The sequence below is a fragment of the Naegleria fowleri genome (genome assembly GCF_008403515.1).
Source record: "Naegleria fowleri strain ATCC 30894 chromosome Unknown tig61, whole genome shotgun sequence".
Taxonomy (NCBI): Eukaryota; Heterolobosea; class Eutetramitea; order Acrasida; family Naegleriidae; genus Naegleria; species Naegleria fowleri.
Genome location: NW_025407993.1, coordinates 291042 through 314046, shown reverse-complemented (window position 1 = coordinate 314046; position 23005 = coordinate 291042). Strand labels below are relative to the sequence as shown.

At 36.6% G+C, this 23005-nt stretch overlaps 12 protein-coding genes across 12 annotated transcripts; 2 read left to right on the top strand and 10 right to left on the bottom strand.

Moving 5' to 3' along the window:
* Nucleotides 1-57: 57 nt before the first annotated feature.
* On the bottom strand, nucleotides 58-1092 carry FDP41_008492 (uncharacterized protein; the record flags this gene model as incomplete). The annotated part of the gene is made up of 5 exons (XM_044712351.1): nucleotides 58-230; nucleotides 306-580; nucleotides 658-751; nucleotides 841-879; nucleotides 1035-1092. 5 exons carry the CDS (start codon nucleotides 1090-1092, stop codon nucleotides 58-60), a joined length of 639 nt encoding a protein of 212 aa, XP_044557998.1.
* A 120-nt stretch (nucleotides 1093-1212) lies between these two features.
* On the bottom strand, nucleotides 1213-3262 carry FDP41_008491 (uncharacterized protein; the record flags this gene model as incomplete). The annotated part of the gene is made up of 3 exons (XM_044712350.1): nucleotides 1213-1903; nucleotides 1977-3047; nucleotides 3207-3262. The coding sequence occupies 3 exons, from the start codon at nucleotides 3260-3262 to the stop codon at nucleotides 1213-1215; spliced, it is 1818 nt and encodes a 605-aa protein (XP_044557997.1).
* Nucleotides 3263-3705: 443 nt separating this feature from the next.
* On the bottom strand, nucleotides 3706-5294 carry FDP41_008490 (uncharacterized protein; the record flags this gene model as incomplete). The annotated part of the gene is made up of 4 exons (XM_044712349.1): nucleotides 3706-3890; nucleotides 4017-4796; nucleotides 4933-4998; nucleotides 5060-5294. The coding sequence occupies 4 exons, from the start codon at nucleotides 5292-5294 to the stop codon at nucleotides 3706-3708; spliced, it is 1266 nt and encodes a 421-aa protein (XP_044557996.1).
* A 199-nt stretch (nucleotides 5295-5493) lies between these two features.
* Nucleotides 5494-6255, bottom strand: FDP41_008489 (uncharacterized protein; the record flags this gene model as incomplete). The annotated part of the gene is made up of 2 exons (XM_044712347.1): nucleotides 5494-5867; nucleotides 6123-6255. 2 exons carry the CDS (start codon nucleotides 6253-6255, stop codon nucleotides 5494-5496), a joined length of 507 nt encoding a protein of 168 aa, XP_044557995.1.
* A 106-nt stretch (nucleotides 6256-6361) lies between these two features.
* FDP41_008488 (uncharacterized protein) lies at nucleotides 6362-8707 on the bottom strand (the record flags this gene model as incomplete). Its single annotated transcript, XM_044712346.1, has 1 exon — nucleotides 6362-8707. One exon carries the CDS (start codon nucleotides 8705-8707, stop codon nucleotides 6362-6364), a length of 2346 nt encoding a protein of 781 aa, XP_044557994.1.
* A 1784-nt stretch (nucleotides 8708-10491) lies between these two features.
* Nucleotides 10492-11984, bottom strand: FDP41_008487 (uncharacterized protein; the record flags this gene model as incomplete). The annotated part of the gene is made up of 2 exons (XM_044712345.1): nucleotides 10492-10954; nucleotides 11011-11984. 2 exons carry the CDS (start codon nucleotides 11982-11984, stop codon nucleotides 10492-10494), a joined length of 1437 nt encoding a protein of 478 aa, XP_044557993.1.
* Nucleotides 11985-12063: 79 nt separating this feature from the next.
* Nucleotides 12064-13886, bottom strand: FDP41_008486 (uncharacterized protein; the record flags this gene model as incomplete). The annotated part of the gene is made up of 2 exons (XM_044712344.1): nucleotides 12064-12590; nucleotides 12647-13886. The coding sequence occupies 2 exons, from the start codon at nucleotides 13884-13886 to the stop codon at nucleotides 12064-12066; spliced, it is 1767 nt and encodes a 588-aa protein (XP_044557992.1).
* Nucleotides 13887-14121: 235 nt separating this feature from the next.
* FDP41_008485 (uncharacterized protein) lies at nucleotides 14122-14808 on the top strand (the record flags this gene model as incomplete). The annotated part of the gene is made up of 2 exons (XM_044712343.1): nucleotides 14122-14330; nucleotides 14499-14808. 2 exons carry the CDS (start codon nucleotides 14122-14124, stop codon nucleotides 14806-14808), a joined length of 519 nt encoding a protein of 172 aa, XP_044557991.1.
* A 213-nt stretch (nucleotides 14809-15021) lies between these two features.
* Nucleotides 15022-16232, bottom strand: FDP41_008484 (uncharacterized protein; the record flags this gene model as incomplete). The annotated part of the gene is made up of 2 exons (XM_044712342.1): nucleotides 15022-15417; nucleotides 15474-16232. The coding sequence occupies 2 exons, from the start codon at nucleotides 16230-16232 to the stop codon at nucleotides 15022-15024; spliced, it is 1155 nt and encodes a 384-aa protein (XP_044557990.1).
* Nucleotides 16233-16801: 569 nt separating this feature from the next.
* On the top strand, nucleotides 16802-18721 carry FDP41_008483 (uncharacterized protein; the record flags this gene model as incomplete). The annotated part of the gene is made up of 1 exon (XM_044712341.1): nucleotides 16802-18721. The coding sequence occupies one exon, from the start codon at nucleotides 16802-16804 to the stop codon at nucleotides 18719-18721; it is 1920 nt and encodes a 639-aa protein (XP_044557989.1).
* Nucleotides 18722-18736: 15 nt separating this feature from the next.
* FDP41_008482 (uncharacterized protein) lies at nucleotides 18737-21019 on the bottom strand (the record flags this gene model as incomplete). The annotated part of the gene is made up of 1 exon (XM_044712340.1): nucleotides 18737-21019. The coding sequence occupies one exon, from the start codon at nucleotides 21017-21019 to the stop codon at nucleotides 18737-18739; it is 2283 nt and encodes a 760-aa protein (XP_044557988.1).
* Nucleotides 21020-21114: 95 nt separating this feature from the next.
* FDP41_008481 (uncharacterized protein) lies at nucleotides 21115-22782 on the bottom strand (the record flags this gene model as incomplete). The annotated part of the gene is made up of 1 exon (XM_044712339.1): nucleotides 21115-22782. The coding sequence occupies one exon, from the start codon at nucleotides 22780-22782 to the stop codon at nucleotides 21115-21117; it is 1668 nt and encodes a 555-aa protein (XP_044557987.1).
* Between the last annotated feature and the right edge of the window lie 223 nt (nucleotides 22783-23005).

The following is a 23005-nucleotide window of genomic DNA, read 5'->3' as shown; positions in this document are numbered from 1 at the left end:
ATATAATTAATTATGGAAATATTTAGCAAAGATCATTGAGCAAAATTTGTTAAATATTTAACACAGGCAATAGGATGACCATGATTGGTTGTCAGTGGTGGTCTCAGTTTCTTGAGGCTTTTTTCCAGCATCAAGCAGAATGGATTGCTTTGTTTTTGGTTTTAAATCATTATTTTCAATTTTTGTTAATATCATTTTCGTTAATTTGGCAAAAACATCCTCAATTCCCTCTGTATGAAATTTTCATATTGGAAAATTCAAACATTGTATGTTATTGTGAATGATAATAATTTCAAGAAACAAACCTCCAGTGACAGCTGACGTTTCAAAAAATGCTGCTTCTAAACTTTGTGCCATTTGACTTCCTCTCATAAAATTGACTTTTCTTTCATCCTCTTTATCTTTCTTATTTCCAACTAAAACACATGTCACATTATCATCGCTCAACTCTCTTGCATCCTCAATCCATCGTTTCACATTTCTAAAACTTTCTTCATTTGTAATATCATAAACCACAACTGCTCCAATGGCATCTCTGTAGTAACTCCTCACTACTGATCGATATCGTTCTTGTCCAGCTCTATTCCGAAAATAAATTTAGATTAAAACATTGTCACAAGTCAGAAAATGTGAATTTTCTAAAATTGCAGTACTTACGTATCCCAAATTTGTAATTTAATTTTCTTTCCTCCGCAGTTAATATTCTTTGCTCCAAATTCAACTCCGATCGTGTGAGTTTGATCTTCATAGACTATTTTTGCATGTTTTTGAAAACCGGTTAATAGTTTATAAATTGAAATTGACACATTGATGGCGCGAGTTAAATAGTTGAACACGTACAATTACTTTCGAGATATCTTCTCATGACACATGATTTTCCTAAACAAGTGCGCGGAAAGTATCGATCACATATCCAAAGGATGGTTCCGAATGTTGTAATGTGTTCCGCAAGTGATGAAATAGTTGACAAGGAAAGGTCAATGATGGCATTCCAATATAGTCCGATTGGAAAATGTTGTAATTAATCGACCTACCTGCTCCAGAGTCGCCAATGACAATGAGTTTGAGACAATAGTCAAGCGATGTTGCCATTTTTTTTATTGAACTGTGAATTGACACCTGGCAGATTATAATCATGACCAATTTGCTTGGATAAAAATTGCTTCCTTACAGTACTCAGGTTCCTTACAGAACTTTTACGTTGTTGTTTATTTACACAAACACAATATCATCATCTTCTTCGTCATGAGGTTCTTTGCGATTTTCGTCCGATAATTCGTCAAATGACAAAACATCCAAATCTTTCTCTTGGGGCTTTTGTTCTCGAATGCAAACCAAAGGATGAGACCGGTGAGTGAGGTGTTGATTTGCCAAACTGCAAAATTCATCAAAATCCTGTCTTGTGCTGCACAAAAATCCGAGAGCCATAGAAGGATCAATCTTGGAAATTGGAATTTTGAGTGGTGTTTTACAATGATACGTTTCTTCCTTTGGAGATGATTTCTGTGTGGTGTGAGGGTCCAAATAAATAACTTCATTGTCATGATATCCGATAAAATAGAGCGACGATTTGGGTTTTCCTCCCATAATTCCCAATGTTTGAGGAATTTCGAATACCTTCTTGATTGAGGGTATATAATCTGTGTTAAAATTTTCTAAACCTAACCGCAGAGGAATTAAAATAATTAAGGGTCTCCATTTCTTTGTCACCCGCAATCTTGGGCCTATACACTCAATTTGTGGATATATAGATTCTGTATTTTCTTTCTGTACATTGTTCACATCGATGGAAAATTCCTCATAGTCATACTCGCATTTAGCAAGTAATTCATCAATATAGATTCCACCTTGATCCGCCACATGAACCACAAATTCACCTCTCAGATGCTGCTCCACGAGCAATCTGAAAACACGTCAATGAGAACATGACATGATCACGATTCTAGTTGAAAATAATTTTCTCAGGAAATACTTACTTCAACACATAGGCGATTGTGGAAGGTCCAAACCACTCTCCAACCTTCTTTCCAAAGTAGGTTCCTGCTCTTGCAATTTTGTGAATGGAATAAGGACATGCATCCAAGTCATAGAACCAACTTTGAATAATTTGATACATTCCTCTCGTCCTATCTGTGGTTGGTAACCGAAAATTCCTTCCAAGGTAATGTGTTAAAAAGGCCTGTGCCAATAACATTTGTCCTGATCTCATCATACAACCCCAACCAGTGTCAGAGGTGGGAGCGGTGTAGTTAATCACGTATCTGTACAGTTTGCTTAGTGAGGAAGATGAAGAGGATTTGGTTGATTGATTTCCACTATTAGAATTGTTGTAGTAATATTGAGCGTGAGGAGGAGAGTTAGAAAATGAACCAGTCAAGAATGGAGTGTCATCTCCATTTTGACTTGCTCCTGAACTCAATACGCTTCCCTGACTACTGATAATACCACTTCCTGTGCTATTAATTGAGCTTAAATTTCCCATGCTGTTGACAGGTTGTAATTCAATTTGTTCCATTGGTAGTGGATTACTGGAGATTGGTTCAAAATCTTTTCGATATGAAAACCAAAATCTTGATTCAAAATCAGACAAAAAGCTCTCCAATTGTAACTTGTTATGATAAATTTTCACTAAATCGGTATCGGTATATGTTTTCTTTTTCTTTGGCATTGAGAAGAAAGATCGTTTTGCTTTTGAGGGTGTTTTGGGTGAATTATCATCGTTATTTGTTGTTGAAACTTGTTGTTGAAATTGTGCATACATTGATTGTTGATTTATACTTCCATTCGTTGGAAGTGCTTGTTGCTGATCTGGTGCGTTGGCAAAACTCGGTAATGATGAAACGGTCGCCGTTGTTGTAGAAGAGTTCTCCGTTCCTGTAGCAGTGAATGAAGACGACGATGCCATTGAGGACATCATCATTGAGCTATCCAACATGGATCCTCCTTGTTCATCCGAACAGATCAAACAAGGCTGATACATCAAGCCTAACAACCATATCGGGGAAGATGTTTCAGAAAAATCAATTGTATTTGCAGCTTTCATAGATCTATTTGTTTCAATCATGTACATTCGTGGTACAATATGATCCGTCCATGCATGAGCGATAATAATATATTAATAGACACAGACATTAAAATGTGTATCATTGCCACAACGACATTAAAATATTATCATCAAACTTAAGAAAAACATGTTGGCTACTAACTCATTGGGAATATTATTGTCCTTTGTTGAAAAACCAATATAGTCCAAAAAGTCCATATAATTTGTCGATTTGATAGACCGGAATGGAATTACAGAGGAAACAAGACCAAAAAATCTTGCTCCTTCCTTTTGAAATATCAGAAAAAACAGACAAACTCAATGATTGACTATACTTTTTTGTGTTCACTTTAGAACGTTCCGTGCACGTAACACGCTATTGTTACAACTGTTCTTCTCGTGATGAAGTTGTTGTTGGATGTGTGATGATAATTATTTCGAAATGATCTCCGAAACAGCACTGTCGTTCACGACTCCTCGAGGTTTCGAACTGAATTTTTTTAGATGTTGAAAATGGAAACCAAGTGGACATGCATCAATTCGCCGAAGTGCCATACGTACGGGCGTCATTTTCGAAGCAAGTTCTTGCGAATTGCATTGTAATTGCAAGGTCCATAAGGGTGGGTGAGAAGAGAGGGTGATGTCCTTGAAAATTCAGCTATTTATGCTTTGAATTTAAAATGATAAACATCTCCATCTTGTGTGATGTATTCTTTACCTTCGGTTCTGAGAAGATTCTTTCGTTTAGCTTTGCTTTCATCACAGTCACAGTCTAAGAAATCTTTCCAATTAATGGTCTCAGCTTTGATAAATCCTTTTTCGAAATCACTATGAATGGTACCAGCAGCTGTTGATAATGGAAGGCACAATAGGACACAAGTTTGAAATTGGATTATTGTTGAAAATGCAGTTAGTAGTAAATAATAATAATGTAACCTTATTTCCGTTTTCAACATTCAATGTTGACACATACCTTCAGGAGCAGTGCTTCCTTTCGTCACAGTCCATGCTCTAGTTTCTTCAACACCAACTGTGTAAAATGTAATGAGATCCAATAGTTTGTATGAGGATGTAATAATTTTTTGCAAACCTGTTTCCTTGAGTCCATATTCATTCAATAATTCCAGCCTTGATTCGGGTTCACATTGAGCGACTTCAGATTCTAATTGAGCACACACAATGACAGGATCAATTGTGTTTCCTCTTTGTTTGAGATAGTCTTGAAGCGACCGAGTGAAATTATTTCCACCAGTAACAAGTGCCTTTTCATCCACATTACAAATATATAAAACCCGTTTGGTTGTCAAAAAATTGAATTGTTTCAAAAGGAGTTGCTCTGCTGCAGTCCAATTCACTCCATACAATGGTTTTTCTTCAATCAAAGTCTCATAACATTTGTTCAAAACATCCATCTTGTCTTTAGAAGTGGAGTTTTCTTTTCTCTTCTTATTTCTGTCAACAACTTCTAAATCACTTAGAATTAATTCTGACTCGATAATTTGAACATCACGAATTGGATCAATTGAGTTTTCAACATGAGTAATATCTGGGTCTTCAAAACATCTCACCATTTGAGCAATACAATTGACTGTTCGAATGTGACTTAAAAACTTGTTTCCCAAACCTTTTCCTTCAGCAGCTCCTTTAATAAGTCCAGCAATGTCAATAACTTCAATATAGGTTGGTACCTTCTTTTTTGTTTTAACTTTGGTAGCTAAAGCATCTAGACGTTCATCTGGAACAGTGCAGGCACCTTTTTGAAATTTCGGATTTTATGGAACAAAATATTGAAAAGCAAATGATACGATTCAAAATTTCGAGTCAAAGCAATTCGTAAATAGTGATTGATAATTTCAGCTAATTAAAATTCATTGGATGTCAATACATACCCACATTAGGTTCAATTGTGCAAAAAGGAAAATTAGCAGCCTCAGCTTTTTGGGACTCTGTCAGTGCTATTAAATATCATTTCATCCTTTCTATATAATACATTTAAATATTCAGAATCAAACCTACCATTAAATAATGTGGACTTTCCTACATTTGGCATTCCAACAATTCCGACACTTCTTTTTGCACTTCCTCTCTTGGTATTCACATCTATCACTCTTGAATTCATTAATAACGATGCCGTAGTGTTGATTTTACACTGATGATGAAGGATCGTAATTGAGAGAGAATTCAATGATGATGAGAAGGCTTTTCCTCCGTTTCGGAACTGGGAGGATGACGATGCAACTAATTTGAGCATTTTTTTAATGGATTGAAGTTGGTCATCAGATCTTCAAAATTTTCAAATGTTCCTACTAACATTGTTATTAGAAATAATATTGGGAACGCACTGAAATAATGATGATATTTATCATTGAATCGCTTTGTTGAGGTAGTTACTGTAATGACTTTTACATTAAGTTGGTCATACAACAAGCATTTGTGTAATGTCAAATACTTTAAGGTCTAATCAACATGGTACATGAATAATAACTCAATCCACAAGTAATTGCCAACAGTAAGAAGGAAACTCCAATCATGACTCCTCCAACAACTGATGTTACATAGGCAAAATTAGTTTGAACTTCGTTCACGCTCACTTTTTGATTTTCATAATTTTCATAGAAAAGATTGACATAGCAATCAATGCTTTGACCTGAGGTGTAACTGAAGGCCTTGTCACTCGAAGAAAATGGTTCAGTGACAACTGACTTTCCTAAAACAGGAACATAGACAGTAAGAGTACAAGAAGTTGTGCATGTTCTTGGAGCAATTTCTTTGACGTTACATGTGACTTGTTTGGTGAGTGAATCTGGATCTGGTTTTTCGCTAGCTGTTGTTAATTCCATCAATCAATAATAATAATAATAACAATTATTTCATCAGAAATTTTTTTCATCATTCAACAATAAATAAACATGTTATGATCGCGATCCATATAACACAATATTGACATGGCATGAAAAAGTAATGACATGAAAAAGTAATGAACGATCACCATAAAAAACCGAGGTGATCCAATGAAAATTCGAATCGTATGGAGACACCACAACAATTTAGATCCTTGTTTTCATGTACGAGCACTTACTTCCAAGAACGATAATTCCAACCATCATTCCGAGTAGAGAAATAGCTAACAAGAAGAAAACGCACAAGTTTGTACAGAACTTGATTGTGCTCTTTGCTTTACGCTTTGGGTAGCCTCCACTTGTGATTGTCATTTTTTGTTTGTTGAGATTTGGTGCTGACAGGTGAGAGGCATCAAAAGCTGGTTAGTTGTATCAACAACAAGAAATTTGAATGGATTTTGTTTTGTCTCATTCATATTTAATCAAATAGTTCAGTAAAGAATTGATCGACATCACTAGGTTGATGATTTGAGGCAAAGGACAGAGAGGACGGATTTACAACAACAGCAGCAGTCGCTTTGTGAGGAACAGCCGAATTGTTGTGTACAACAGCAGCACCAGCGTTTGTAATAATCACTGGCTGCACTTGAACAGCTTGAAATTGTGGTTGAGAAGAGCTATCCATACTGCTAACTCCTGAGGAAGAGGCTGATGATTGCAAAAGTTGCACGCCCGAGGACCCAGCCAGTGTTGCCGAGTTGTTGTTAAGAGCTGCAAAGTAGGCAAATAAATCTTGTTGTTGCTGTTGAATCATTTGATATTGTTGAAGCATGGTTTGCATGTGAGAAGGTTGAGCATGGTTTTGATAGTATGAAGAATCACCAAAATCTGAGTATCCATTTTCGAAATACTTTCTGTAAAGGTACTCCTTTTCATGTGGATAGCAGCTCTCAATAATGTTATTCAATAATTTCTTTCTCTCAGAGTCAGCCATGCTTTGGAATGTCTCAGTAATGTTCTTAATCTTTTCTTCTGGATTGATTTCTTGTCTGCTCGATGAGGCTGCAGAGCTACTTGAACTGGCTGCACTGCTACTTGCACCAACTAGAGATGGATCAAAGGCGGTATTGTTTTGGTACAAACTTTCAAGTAATTCATCAATGGCTTGAGTTGCATTTTGAGTGAGAGAGTTTTCATGTGGACGAGGATGGAAATTGACAGGAATTGAGCTATCTAAGTTGGTTGGTTCTTTCATCTTTTTGTGGTTATTCGTGGTAGGAGAAGGAGGATAATCTACCTCTTCGTCGCCACTCTTTGAGTCGTCATCTTCAGCACCTCTCTTTCTCTTTGATTTAATTCCAGGTTTAACGATTGGCTTCTTGGCTCTGATGGTAAAACTTGGAGAAATTAAACAACAGCATAAAACTGCATTGTTGGACATATCTACAGGTTGTGTTTGGAATGGATGGTAGGGAGTGGTATTATTAATGGTGTAAAGGTAAACAACCATACGGAATTTCTTTCCTTCTTGTTTGTAGCTGCAAATATTGTACATGAAAGGTCCAATAGTGACAGTCGACTTGTTTGCTGATTGGTAGTTGAAATAGCTTTCATTGTTTGTAATTACAGGTTCATCTGACTTTTTGTCTTCTTCACCTGATTCCTTATCATCTTGTTTCTTCTTCTTCTTTCCCTTTTTAGATTCTTTTGTTTTTTGTTGAGAAAGAACCTTTTGGCCATCTTCATAATTTAGGTCAATTTGGGCCAAAACATTTTCTTCACGCAAGATATTGGCCACTTCTAGATGCATGTGATACTTGTAGGGAGCCTTATACCAGGTATCAGGGAATGACTTATCAAAATGCTCTTTTCTCTTCTTGCAATACTTGAATTGAGGAACTTTGACTTTCCACTTTTTTCTCTTGTCCTCGTTGAACCATTGAACAATCCATCCGTCATCGTCATCCATGTACTCAACAATGGGGCTATCCGTACTGGCAACCAATGCAGAACCTGCAGATGATGAAGGGAGTGGTGATTTACTAGTGGATTGGGTATTCGATGATGCAGAATTGTTTGGTTCGACCAAAGGTTGTTGGAAAACATTGGCAATGCTACTGCCAGTCAAATTTGGTGCTGAGAACTTTTTATGGAGTTGGTCAGCAGAGGACGAATGTGAAGAACTTGGAGTAATGACTGTGGATGGAATAGAGAAGCTTGGAAGTGGCATATCAGAGAGAGTGTGTTGGCTAGTGGATGGATAAATTGCTGGTTGTTGTGACTGTTTGTCCAACTGACCATTGTTGCTTTGCATTGGAGGCAGGTGTGAGATGCCGTTACTGAGTGAGGAAGGGTAGAGATTGTTTGGCTTTTGTGAACTGCCATTGTTGCTAAAGGATGGCATTGAATGTTGTTGTTGTTGTTGATGCATCATGCTTGCTGCTGACGAATAATAGTTGAGATGACTATTCGAGTGATGACTCAAACCTGACAAGGCAGAAGTGGGAGTACTTGGTTCCATTTTCATATGAGCATTCACAATACTACTATACACACTGGCAGTGTTGCTACTGCTGTTGTTGTTGTGTGGATTTGATGATGAAGATGCCGAAGCGAGAGAAATAACACCAGGGGTCGACGGAACAGGAGAGGTCACCAAAAACGAAGAATCAAAAGGAGAGGTTACAGGTGTGCTCACTCCGAAGGAATGCTGATGATTCTGTTGTTGTTGTTGATGATGATGAGAGTTCGTAGAGCTCGTGCTCGATGTTCCACCAGGAGTGTGAGGAGAGGGTTGTTGTCTTTCTTTCAGTAATTTCTTCATCGTGAGCAGCGCTGATGTTGTGGTTGTGGTCCAGAGAGAGTGATTATCAAGTGGTGGAGAACAAAAAGAGAGAAACTAACCGACACGAACGTTGGTGTTGTTGTTGTTGGTGTGTGTGTGTGTTGCAACGTCAATGACCTATTTTTAAACGAGTTAGAAGCAGAAAGGAAGAATGATTCAAATGTGGTGTTGGACGTGTGTGTATAACTAAAAAATCCATTCAATGAATTTGTTGTTGTTGTTGTTCTTGTTCTACAAACCTTTTGAAATACAAGTCCGGAACAAGACAAGATTGGAATACTTCTTTTGAAGTCGTGTAATGATGATGAAGTCGTGTCGTGGTCGGATGGCTCTGAAGGAAATGCACTTGTGTGAATTCAAAGCAATAACAATGATGTAGTAATAATGATGAAACCAATAAGGAGAGAGTCTCAGTTCTATACCACCAAAATGATAGTCAAAGGAATTTCAATGCGAGTTGTTCTTCTCAGAAACGAAAGTAATTATAATTCTTCAAATGAATTCAATTCTCAACAAAACCAATAACAACAACAATAAAATAATGGTATTAGCTGTTCACTCAACAACAAGTTAATAATAATTGCGCAATCACGAATTAGAGGCAGACCAGACCCTATGTTGGAAGAGCTTCCAAGATATTTTTTTGAATGTTCGAAATGCGTTCCATTTTACAATGAAATCGATACGGGCGTCTGAACAGTGGTCGATCGAGAAGAAGGTGTCTATCTTGTCCATCAGATTCAGCTAAAGTTTTGATCTGTCTTGTCAATTGACGAAAATGGTTGAAAAGAAAGATGGTGAATGTGAAAAAATGTTTTTACCGTCATCAAAAGACGATCAGTGTCAGTTGCAGAAAACTAATTCAGGCCTGCAAGTTAACAAGGCGACTGGGATGCAGTTGAACAATTGAAGACGTGTCCAATATTAACCAAGAATGTGCTAACGGAGGTGTGTTGTTTTTCAAAATTAAATTCATCATCGATTCCAACCATTTCATGCTGCATTTCGAGCGGATTGCCTGACATTGTTTCTCTTCTTTGAAACATTGAACTTTCAAGCTTCATGGTTCATCAAAAACAATATAAGTCATGTAAGTTTGAAAAGAAGCCAAATATAAACAATTATACACACATCATTCTCATCACAATCGCCTTGGCAAGAAAATTACACTTCCAAGAGTGTAAACAATTGCTTTTCCGAGTCCTCAGAGAAAAGAAGAAGAGAAAAACAAGCAATTCAAGAGATCATAATGTAAAAGCAAGCTTTTTAGAAAATCTTTGAGTGAGGACGAAATGGACCAAGCTGGTAAGGATGGAAATCTCAATTTTGAAAAACTTGGAAGTGTGGAAACGATACAGGATCAATGTATTGCCTTTCCTAATACCAATCAACATCGAATGAAACATTTCTTTCCACTCGATCCCACAAAACCAGCCTCTGAAATTTCTCGTGTTCTTTCTGGTTGTGAATATTAAGGTGAGAGTGAATTAACATTAAACCATCACGTTTCGGATCTCTTGCATTTGACGTTCCAATGTTTGATACCTTTCCTCCTTCAACACCTTTTTCTTCCAGTAACAACCATAAACAAGTTGTACACCCAGAAAGACCACGTAAAGAAAAGAATTGTCACACACATTGATACTGGAGCATTGGAATCCTATTGTATTGAAGAAAAGCCTAACTCTCATGATGAACAAGAACAAGAAAACAGACAAAACACAGAGGATCAACAACTTTGAAATTGATTGGTTTAAACTCAGCTACTTGTTGCTCTTACTTTTATTGGTTGTTATTTGCTTTTTCTTTGTAGAAGCTTTCTGAAAGGACAATGAACGAGGTGAGTTGGACTTGGAGCTCACTGATTTCATTATTTTAGTTGTTGCCTCTCTCCCATGTTGGAGAACCATTGAGGATTCTTCATCGTTGCTTTTAAGTGTCATGGGTCGAGGAGGTGTGGTTATTGGTATCTGTGGAACTTTGATCGATTCGTCTTTCTTTGATGTTCTAAATCGTGCCCCCTTGTCAGGTAATAATGAGAGAATTTCTTCTTGTAACTCTTTGATTCCATTCATTTTCTTTGCAGAGACAACAATCAATTCTTCACATGTGTAATTGAATGGGCGTGCTTGTAGTTGAGCTTTCAAATAATCGTATTGTTTTGCAATTTCATCTGGATATAAAAGATCACATTTGGTGAGAATGATTTGATTTTTGATCTTGTTTCTGAAATTAATGAAAAGGAAAATTATAATTTGTAACAGAATCGTGTCAATACTTACTGATTGAGAAATGATAAAAATGAGTAATCGCTTTGCTTAAATCCATGTCTCACATCAATAAGAATAAATACTCTTTTCATTTTCACAGCATGCAACAGAAATTCTTGCATGTTCTTAATCCATTGCAATCGTTTTTCATCGTCAGCAAATGCAAAGCCATATCCTGGAAAATCTATGAGATTTAAGGCGTCAGAAACTTGATAACAATTAATTTCCTGCGTTTCTCCTGGCTTGTTACTCACAATTGCTTTTCCTCCTGATCCTTTTTTAGTTACTAGAGAATTAATAAGACTGCTTTTTCCCACATTTGAACGTCCAGCGAATGCAATTTTTGGCAGAGAATTATCCATCTTGTCCAATGGAACTTTTTTCAATACTTTTGATCGAAATAGTTTTGGAAAATATATATTAATTTCAACTTTCTTTGCTTTTTGACCATGTCTTCTTCTTCCGACCGAAGTTTTATCCACTCTCGCAAGCACTGAAGATCGAGGTTTAATTTCTGAAGACTTTGGAAGACGAGAGTTTGCTAACTTGTCGCTCAATAGATTGTTCATTTGAGCTGCTTTCTTTTCTGCATGTTTTTGTTGAGCATTTTGTCTCCATCGTTGCATACGTTGAATGTCTTCAAGCCTCTTTTCTAATTTAGATTTAGTTTTTTCATTTAACTCACTATTTTCATTATGATTGGATGATGATACGGGGGAAGATTTCCGAGTAGCCTTTGATGAATAGTTTTTTCCAAAAGTATTGCTCTTTTTAGTGGCCTGTTGTAGATTTGAAAAAGAAAAGAATTTGTTATTGTTCTCGTTGGTTAAAAAAATACTGCTGCTACTACTTGAGCTATGATGGAGCAAGAACCATGCAGATGAAGACGGAGAACAATTAATAATGTTCCATCGTTTCGGAAAGAGTGAAAGGAGTGAATGACTGTGTCGGAAGAACGCACTCATGTAGCTTCGGGATTGATTCATTTTTTTGTGTCACAATCAGGAACATCACCCAAATTTTTAATCCAATCAAAACACTGAAATCACAGTAAGAATAAATACTTTAGTTCAGATGATTATTTCCATCATAAAGAACCTTCAACATGTATGCTTGAGAAAGGAGAAGATCCATTTCGTTAAAGGTCCACTGCCGTGTGGGTAAATGTTGAAGAAACAGAACCATTTCTGTGAACTCCATTTTCTGCAATTTCTCACTCCATGATTTTAAGAAGGCAGCACAAACGTATACATGCAGGCTTTCAAAGTCATCACCCTCTGCAATGTAGGCATCGAAAAGTTTTACAATTAATTTAAGAGATACCTCTCGCATGAGGAGACAATTCATCCACCTGAATGCAAACTGAATAAATTCTAGATTGTTGCTTTGTAAGTGTGAGAACAAAGGTGCATCAATTTTTTGAATAATTTCTTCAAGCTTGTTGACCATTCGCTGTATTCCTGGTTGTGCAAACGTATAATGATCTTGTATAAAATCAATAAATTGAGTAAAGCACCAAAAACTGTCACATTCCATTGACTCCAAAATTTCCTCTGGAATCTGGTCAGGATCACACGATAAAATGTCACACTCTTAATTAATTTTCGAAATTGTTCAAAAGAAGAAAAGTTCAATAGGGAAAACTTACTCATCATGTCATATAAAAATACACTCATAAAAGGTGTCACAAGATCGTTTAGACCTTGAACATAACCACTGGCAGGATGTCTTATACTCCAAATATACAATATTCTCTCCAAACAATTTTGAATTCTTGGATGTTGGAAGAGTTGAAGATCGGGATTTGTTCTTAGTACATCAATATGTATTTGTTTTTGAAGTGCAGTCTCTTGTTCTGTTTTCTGTAAGTGCTCCTCATTATAATATTTTGCCACATAATCTAGGTATTCTTTTCTCTTTCTCGCAATAATTTTTTCGGATCTTTCTCGATTGCACGACATGTAGCCCAACAGAAGCTTCCAAACCATGGCTCTGACGGAAGAAGGAATGCCTCTCCAGCTGAGTTTCCGTAAACCATCAACATCAATGTCCTCTTGTGTATTTAACAACTGTCTAAATCGTTCAATCTTTGATTCGGATACTCCTTCATCATCGCTAAGATAATTGCTGATATTTCCTGAATTTCTGATTACAAAAGAAGTGGGCGTGGAAGCACTGTCGCTTCCAATCGAAGATCTAGATAGTTCAGAGTCAGCAAAGGGATCAAACACTCCATTCTTTGAAGAACTTGTTTGAGAACTGGATAATTCACTGAAAGAATGTCCACCATCGTGTTCGTTGCTTGTTGTTGGGAAAACTCCAATTTGTTCGGAAATGGCTTCCAGAGGGAATGAAGCACCGATAACCTTTGTCATGGTACCAGGTTTAGGGGGTCCCTTTTTCTTTTGTTTCTTCTGAAGTTGTTTTTGTTTTTGCTGATAATAATCGGCAGTATTAGTATTTCCAATGCTGTTACTGAGTATTCCGTTATTATTACTATTGCTTGATATTGTATTAGAGGATGTAATGGCTGATGATGAACTGTTGTTTCCCAGTGAAGGAGAATATTGTGATGAGGATTCGTTTTGTACTATAGGTGTAGGAGGTGTTGCTTTGAAATATTTTGATATTTTAGAAAAGAGTCCATCACCGTTACCAGGAGAGGTTGAACCAATCCCTTGGTTTGAAAAGGATCGGATGTGTTGGGGTTGTGATGAAGAGGACTGCATGCCTTCTCCGCTCTTCCTTCTTTGCTCCATGGTGCTCACCGATAAAGAACCATCATCAACCACCACATGGTGGTGTTCCTGTTCTTCCTCATGATGGTGATGATGATTTTGTGGTGGTGATTGAAAATTTATGGGGGCCGATTGTGCTTTGGCAGACATTTTTTAGCCTTGTCCAACGTTTCATCTTCCCTTTCCGAATCTTGAACTCAAACGGAAAAGATCGTACTTACTGGGGATGAATTTCATGAAGAAGGTGCTGCAGCATCTTTGAATATAAACAGTACCCAGTATTGATTTTCATGAAGAAAGTCAGCATCTTTGAATAAAATCAGTACATCCTTATTGTTTGTGTTGACTGGATCTTACCAAATGAGACAAAGACTTCAAAAAAAAAATGTCGAATGGCAATCGTCATGTCATTGAGAGAAAGGAACAAACAACCACACCACAAGAGAGAAGAAGAGAGGAATTTGTGCAGGAAATGATCGAACATGTAAAACCTCGAATTCTTTCGAATTATTTTGTGGTTAACGACAGACCTTTTCCGATCATTGCTCCCGAAGATATTATTGAGAAGGAGAATTCGACCAAGTGTTCTTTTTGGTATGCTCAATTTATTTGTGGATATATTTGATTGTGAAATATTTTGTACAATTCTTGTGTTTATTGAATTAATATGTGAATATATTTTTGATTGTGAACTACACGTGTAATAATATTTCTGAAATAATAATTATTGTTGTGAAAATTATATGATGCAACGAAAACAAGTTATTTACATGCTGAGCATACGCCCTGTGGACAGGAATTAAAATTAATGACTGAATGTCAAGATAAACATGGACTGCCTGCACAAATCAATATGGAAAAGCTTGAGGATGTGGCCAAAGACCCTTGCTTTCCAATTTTTGCTTCTCATTTCTTTCCCTGCTTTAGCAAGATTGAGACACATCCCTATTATTACTTTCGATCAAACATACTATTTGGACTAGGAACGAAAAATCTTGTAAAAACTTGGTTTGAAATCCAAAAATTCAATGCACTGTCATACCTTAATGTTAAAAGGAACAGAGGAGGTTGAGAGCAAGTGCCAAATTCATATTTTATCAATCTTTTAAAACACTCAAAAGTGAAAGCATAATTTATATGTTGATTTTGATTTTTCAAAAATGTAATGTGGCTGTACGAAGCATAATAGCAATCATGCAAATAAAATGTACATGACCAAACGGAACGTGGAATGTTTCTCCTTTCTGAAGACGTGGCAAAATATTATTCTTGTTAATTTAGCTCATTATCTATTAGAATTGATTGTTTCAGAGTCATTTCCAGTGATGTTAGGTGTTGTTCTTCTCTGAATGTTGTTGTTGACAAGCATTCCTGATGAGCTTGAAGGAAGAGGAGCATTTACATTCGAACTTGAAGGAAGAATATGGTGATAATATTTCATTCTGTAGTGCTTAATTTCATTGTTGTGAGTGAGCTGCTTTTTAGTATTACAAGATCGCTCTAATTCCACAATTTTTCGTTCAGCTTCTTCAATCAATGCATTTTCTTTGCATATGGGAGATACTTTTTCAATTAACTCAGTCCATCTTCGCATTTCATGATCCGATCTGCAAAAGAATTTATAAATAACAGTTGGTGATATTACTTCAAAATAGTAAAAGTATCCTTCCATTGGGTCAAGCTACAAAATTGCAATTTACAAAATGTGAATTCAAAAAGAAAAATCAATTCACTTACTCGAACAGAAACGTTATTCAGCGGAATTTGTATGGAAGGTTTCATGGTTTCAGAAAGTATTGGAAGAGAGGACTTTTTCATAAATGATTTTTGGGATGATGACTGTACAGAGGATTTCAAACTGGAAGAGATATTTGGGGAGGAAAGAGAAGATGGGTTCATGAGGAATTTAGGATTATTGGTTGTGGTTGATGAAATTGTGCCAAGATCTCCATCGTTGGAGTTTGAAGGTTGATTCGAGCTGCTGCTTCCGTTAACGGAGAGTGGTCGAGTTGCATTAGAAGCTAATACAGAGGACGCACCATTAGTCGTACTACTGTCCATCTCTTGTGTCGGATCTAATGAACCTCCCAAACTGTCAATATACTGTTGTGGAGCTTTTTCAAACAAATTTAAATAGTGTTGCACTTGTGGAGCTGAAGACGATGAAAGTGTTCCTGTATAGTAAGCAAACATTGCTCCAAGGGAGCTGAGTGAAATAGATTTTGAAGAGTTATTACCACTCGAAACTTGAGCATATAATTCCGAATAATATTCCTTATAGAGAAGATTTGATGTTTGTGATGGTCTTCTTCCATTATTTCCCACTACAGGTATGTACAACAGCCCTGAATAAAGGACTGTGCTTGTTGCTGTTGATGTGGATAAATTATTGGTGGCATTGGTAGTGCTGTTGTTGCTGTTCGTTATCGTTGTCGGTGTTGGTGATCCATTTGATGATGTTGCCGTTGAATGTTTCGGTAGTGTTGATGTATTCATACTCTAATTGTTCTCTTCTCCTGAAACATAACAAGTCGGATTTGGTATTAATCAAAATTAAAATCGTGTCTTTGATGAAAACATGCACACAATCGATTTTGCAAAATCAATATTTGATATATTACTGTGATGGAATTTGAGAGTATTTCAAAAACCTAATTTTTCAAATGTGCGTTTGATGAAGAAGCACACTGAAATTTTCCACTCACAAAATCCAACTAGAGTAAACTTGCAGGTATAAGCGCGATGATGTATAAATGGCTGTTGATGGAAACAACAATGATGATGAATGTTGTGTGCACGTGATGTTGATAATGATGGCACGATGAAGAAAAACTGCTAATTTTTTGATAGATATTTTCCTGTCCAGAATGAGCATTATACCTTCTTAAGAGTTGCGGAGCGGATGAGGAATAGCTTTCATTCCTTCGGTTCTAAATTCCAGTGAAGAATTTGAACTAGGCACCAAAAAACAGTTGGGTTAGAAACCAAATCTTTTATTGTGTTTTCTCATCACGAGTTAGTGATTAAAACCGTTACAATAATTTTTATTTTTTAATTTTAAAAAAATGATCCCCCAAACAACAACGGCAGCCACTCACAACGTTGCAAATCCAAACATGAGCACGTTGAGTACGGGGGCAGCCTCTTCATCATCATCAATGGACGGGAGTGTGGTTGTGGATCCTACCAAGCAGATTCTGGAGGAATGTGAGAGAAAATTTTCTGAGAACGATGCCATCACTAATCCGTTCATCTTTGATTACTTGAAGCAATACATCAAGAACGGTGGAAAGCCATCAACTATTGTACAAATGTTGAGCAGTAGCTATAAAGGATATCCACAAATGACTTCACTTCTTTGTGATTGGATGACTATGGCCAATATCGATCATGACACAATTAACAAAATATTAATGGATTATCTAAAGAATTTGATAATTGATAACTTTGACTCAAAAAAGGCAGACGCTATATTTACCGCTTCACAGGACCCACCTAAATGGCTGGAATATATGATCAATGACATTGAATGGAGAAATTTGATCTATCAACTCTCCGAAAAACATCCAAATTGTCTCATGTTAAACTTTGCTATTCAGAGAATTAGCGAATCAGGATTCCACAATGAAATTGCTTCTGTAACAACAGCTACAACATCTCTTAAAGTATTTCATAGAATTCTCACAGATTCTATTGAAAATCTGATTCGGGAAACAGAAGAAAGTCTTTACGCTAGTCCACAATTTTCTGATTTCAAAAAGATATGTTGTCACTCGCAATATACCTATATTTATGCGCAGTGCATTATCAAATCCCTCATTTCTCAAGTTCCTACCTATAAGGACCAACTTTTACTGTTGTCAGAAGAGCTTGAACATCACGCACTAAAAGAAGGAAAAGCCTCAGAATATATCATCAGAAAGATACGATATCTTTTTCTTGAATACGAGTATCGCTATAAGAGAGAACAAACAGACTACGCTCAATCAGCTGCGATTAGTGACATTTCAACAATTGTTCTTTCCATGCTGAATAACAATGCAACCAATCCTACAGACGTGTTAAAATTGTACAAATATTATAGCAATTCCAATCCTCCTCCTGTAGAATTTATTCAAAGTAGTGACGTTTTGGATTTACTCGTACAAGATCTCTTTAATCCATCAAAAAAAGTTAATCCAGCACATAGACCAAAATACATTTACGTATTGGCCTATGCTTCATCCGTTGTTGGTGAGAACAACCACACAAATTTAAATCCTTTATCAGCAGCACTTGAAAAAGCAATCTCCATTTGTTCGAACACTACACTTCCGAAAAGCGTTTCCATTTTTAGGCCTTGTCTCATATACAATGTGGTTTGTGCAGGTATTTTGTATTGGGTTGGAGTCATATTTACAGATTCTCAATTCTCCATCACAATGTTCACTTTGAACAACACCAGAATGTATATGGCGCTGCTTAAAGAAATTGCTTTTAGACATGAGCCACTTTCTGTCACAGTATTGAATATTGTCAAGAAATGTTATTATGCAAACCATGGAGATTTGGATCCTCTTCAAGCCATTGAAATTAAGAAAGTTTTCCTTGACGTTATTATTTATCTAATGCAACTAGGTTATGTGCTACCAACTCTTCAAACCATTCACGATCTTATCGTTGAGAGAATGGACATGTCTTTGGTTAGACATGTTATTAACTCTATTCTTGATATGATTGAACCTCCTTTCTCACTAGATTTTATTAAGAAATTTGTTGAAATATTGTGTATAGATCATGCTAGAGATGCAATTTCCACAAAGAGCTCACCAAATTTGGTAAACTTTTTAGCTCACGTTGTCGATGAAGGAAATGAATTATATCAAATACCAATTGATACTCTTGCAATCTTTAGAAATATTTATTCCTCACAATTGGCCACCTTACAAAATGTGGATGATATGAAGAGAAAGAAACTCTCTATTGGAGATATGGAAGAACAATAAAATTTCAAAAACACCTTAATCAAACTGTTTCAAAAAATAGGAAGGATTGGGTTCTTCACCAAGCATATCTCGAACAATTAAGGTTGGATCCTTACTTCCTCCGCACAATGCTTCTTTTCTGAATTTTTCTCCAGCCTCTCGGTTCAATGGATTCTCGAGTGGATGGTAGAACTTGTACCACATGTGATCAGCAAAAACCTTAGAATAGAGGTAGGAATAATAACCAGCTCCATAGTTACTGAAATGAATGAATTGACCTGGGTATGATGTGCCTTCGCAACATGGAATCGAAGCATACTTTTGTTTTAACTCGGCAAATACTTGGGATGTTGACTTTTTGGTTCTGGTCACTGGGTCGATAATGGGCCATCCTGAATGGAAGGTAATGTCCATGAGTCCAAACATGATTTGCTCCTCAACATCCAATCCAGTAAACATTTGCTTTCGCTTCTTTAAATATTCAAATTGAGAGAGTGGTAATGGTTCGTCTGTCTTGTAGTGCCTTGCAAATGTTTGAAGCACTCTGTAATCCCATGCAAAATGTTCCATAAATTGAGAAGGCGTCTCAACAAAATCAATACTTGTTCTGGTACCAGATAGATTTTGATAAGGAGTTTGTCCAAAAATCACATGAAGAGAATGGCCCAATTCATGGAAGATAGTGGTCACTTCAGAGTGGGAGAGAAGATACACACGATCAGCAGAGAAGTTGTCTACCACTGTTGGATCAATATTACACACAAGGGCTGTCACTGGTTTTTGATTAATTGTTGTTTTTCCACATCGAATGCTAAAGTTGGCGGCCTCTACATTCTTAGACTCTCGGCTGAAAAGATCCAAATAAATGTAACCTAGTAATCCTTCCGTTTCATGAACTACTGCAAGCTTTCTTACACTAGAGTGATAAGATTCATCAGGAGACAATTTCATTGGTTCTAAATGTACTCCAAATAAACTCAAACAAATATTATAAATTCCTTCCATCACCTTATGAAGAGGAAAATAATCTGAGACAAATACGGATGGTGATTCAATCCTTTGGATGGCAATACTTCTTAAATGATAAAGATCCCATTCATAAATGTCATCGCTCTTCTTAATTTCTCTCAAAATTTTTAACTCTTGTTCTACTTTTGGTTTTATACTTTTTGAGAGGTCTGTGAGGAACTTGATCACATTTTCTGGAGTGCGAGCACACTGATCATGCAAAAACCAATGTGCATAGGATGGATAAGAGAGTTCTTTGGCAAAGGCGTCTCTAGCTGTTAGAAGCTCATCTAAAATTGAGAGATTGGTTTCTGATGAAGAAAATTTGGCTTGATAAATCATTTTTCGAGTTGCTTCATCTTTCTGGTTCACTAATAGATTTGTATAATAAATTGGATTCACATAATATTTGTCATCACTCTTAAACAGGTATTTGGCTCCTTTCTTAAATAAAACATCTCCTGGATTAACTTCTATAAACTTCATATCATTTGATTCGAGGTTGTTGTACTTGGATACTGATTCACTGAATAAATATGACAATGTGTCCATATATGAGCGTAGCTGAACAGTTTTGTCTTCCTCTTTTTGTTGATGGACACCACCATGTTTCTCCATGTCTTCTTGAAGTAGGCGAAGACATCTCTCCTGAACTTGGTCTAAAGTCTCTACGAGCGACTTATCTTTGACCACGCTTAAGATTTTCTGATGCAAAACAACATCTGTGTTTAATTTGTGGAGATATTGGGAGAATTCAGTGTGTACGGCATCAGCTTTTTGTCTAAATCCGGTTCTAGGATCAACACATCGAATGAATTCCATTGCATCAAGAAATAGACAGAGCTGATTTGAAATTTCGTCGGACATGTCCAAAATCTTTTCAGCATATTCTTTTTTAGAAGTACAATCTTCTTCTTTCAATTTTACAATACTGTTCCGTAAATCATCACAACGTTTATGGGCATTTCGCATTAACACTTCAAAATCTTCCAAAGACTTTATGTTTAATCCAATTAAGCCGGTTGATGGATCCGAAGTATGTTGATATGCAAAGTTAGCGGGTGGTTCATTCTCAGTTAATAGAACTTCAAAATTCGGAGCTGTTGTCCGATTTGTATTTTTGGGATTGTAGGCTCTGTATGAAAAGTATTGTAATGGATTAAATAAATAATTTTTGATCAATGTTTTAACGTTGCAGAATGTATCATGATGTTGAAGAACATTCTTGTTTATCTTGGAAAAATTAGATCCGATCATAGTGTGATGATAGGAAAAGCGTACTAGCCCTGAGGTTCGGAAACTTTGCTTCATTTTTTTACCAACAAAAAAATTGATTGACTGTTGCTGGTATTGGAAGAGGAAACCTTCTTTTGTATTCTAAAAAGATGTAGATGATAACGAAATAATTATTGATTTACTGGAGTCACTCGGTTTCCTACATATTTCTTTCTTCCATTTCGGTGACGATTGTTTCGCTGAGAGCTTGATTTGGAGCCTCCAAAACATGAAAACAGTCCTCCCATACACCCAGGTTCAACTTCTCGGCTGTGTGCGTTGTTTCCTGCTGGGGAGATTATCTGTGCGGATGGTTGATGTTCATTTCCTGATGCGTTGTTCATGGCTTGAAGATTTTTGCTGTCTTGCTGCTGAAGCTTTTTCTGGGCTGTTTTGTCAACTGCTTTTCTTTCGTTGCTTTGTTTTAGTTGTTGGCTTAGTTGCTTCTTTTCCTTCATCAAGAGTTCAGTAATTTCATGAAGTTTAGCAAGTTCTGTTTCTTTGACCGACAAAATCTCCTTCATATCCTTGATCATAAGGGCTTTCTGATTTAGGGATTCTGTTAACAGCCGTATTTCTTCCTCTTTATCTTTGCCATGTGACATGAATTGCTCGTCACCAAGATGGAAAGAGGCACTAATACCTGCCTGGATGTAGAAGCCTTTTGGTTTTTTGCTAATAGGATATGGTTCACTGTCCTTGTCCAACATTATGACACCGTCCCATTGTGGCGGTAATTCACTTTGTTGATACATTCTGCAAACTTTGACAAATAACAAGGATAGTTTGTCATTGTCATTCATTCTGTGTAACTTCGAGAAAATATTCATGGCAGCAATGAATTTTCGTTGTTGGAACATATCGAGAGAGGTTCTAAAATCCTTCCTTCTGTCAGGAGAATATAGAAACACGTCCCAATTTGTGTCGAACACTTGAAAGAGTTCTGTCGACGTGTTAGAAAGAAAGTATTTTCCTATTGGTGCAATGTTCATTGATGGGTTGTTGAAGTTTTTCGAGTTGAGTATTTCGCTTTTCTGTACAACTTGAGAAGAAATAACAATTGGAATATCATACACTCTGCCTAGGTTTGCCATTCTTCTCAACATATCCTTAGAGGGTGTCATGATCGTAAAATCAGAATGTTTTTCATTGAAATGAACAGGAGCAATTTTACAAGGGCATGTATGGACAACAATATTGATATTTTCTAGGAGGACATAGTTCCTTTCTGCTCCCGGAGCCGAATAGCTACTGGACTTTGAGCATTCCAGTGCATTCTTCCTTATTGCCTCGATACAATCGAAAGCACATTCTATTGCTTGTTGCGAATGCCGTGCTTCGTATACTACAATGAGATACTCATCGTAATATTTATGGAAAACACCGTGGTATTTCTGTATTATTGGGTGAATCAGGGTCAAGCAGTTGTTGATAAAGACGTTTTCGTCGTTGTTGTTTAGTCCGTTGAGGCCACTAAATTGATACAAGGCCAATGTCATGTCCTTTTGCTTTCCATCAGAGAAGTTGGTTCTGGCAAGGCTAAAAAAGTCTTGAGGTATTAACGATGAAGTGGAAACGGCATATATACTATTTTTGCTTTGAAGAAGATTGGCCGTACTTGATGTGTTTACGAGACGATCCATCAACGTCCCTTCTCTTTTCCGAGAGGTATCTTGTCCAAGACTGGCGTTAGATTTTGAGTCCTTAATGACCGTTGACCTTTTCTTGGATTCGTCTCCTCCGCTTTTTGTTGATGATGTATCTGACTCATCGAAATACTTTGTAGGTGATTCTGACATTCCTAGGAGTGCTCAAGAGAGGTGAAAGTTCGAATGAATTCAAAGGTTTGATGTTTAGAGATGATGAGTACACTATCTTAACGATTGAACAATGTCAAAGAATATATGAACAGCCCACTTTCGGTACTTTTGATGTTTATGCTGTTGTTGTTGTAGTTATCTTTTCTCTCTCTTATAAATTATGATAACAATGACACAAAGATGATGGGTATCCCTTAGAAGA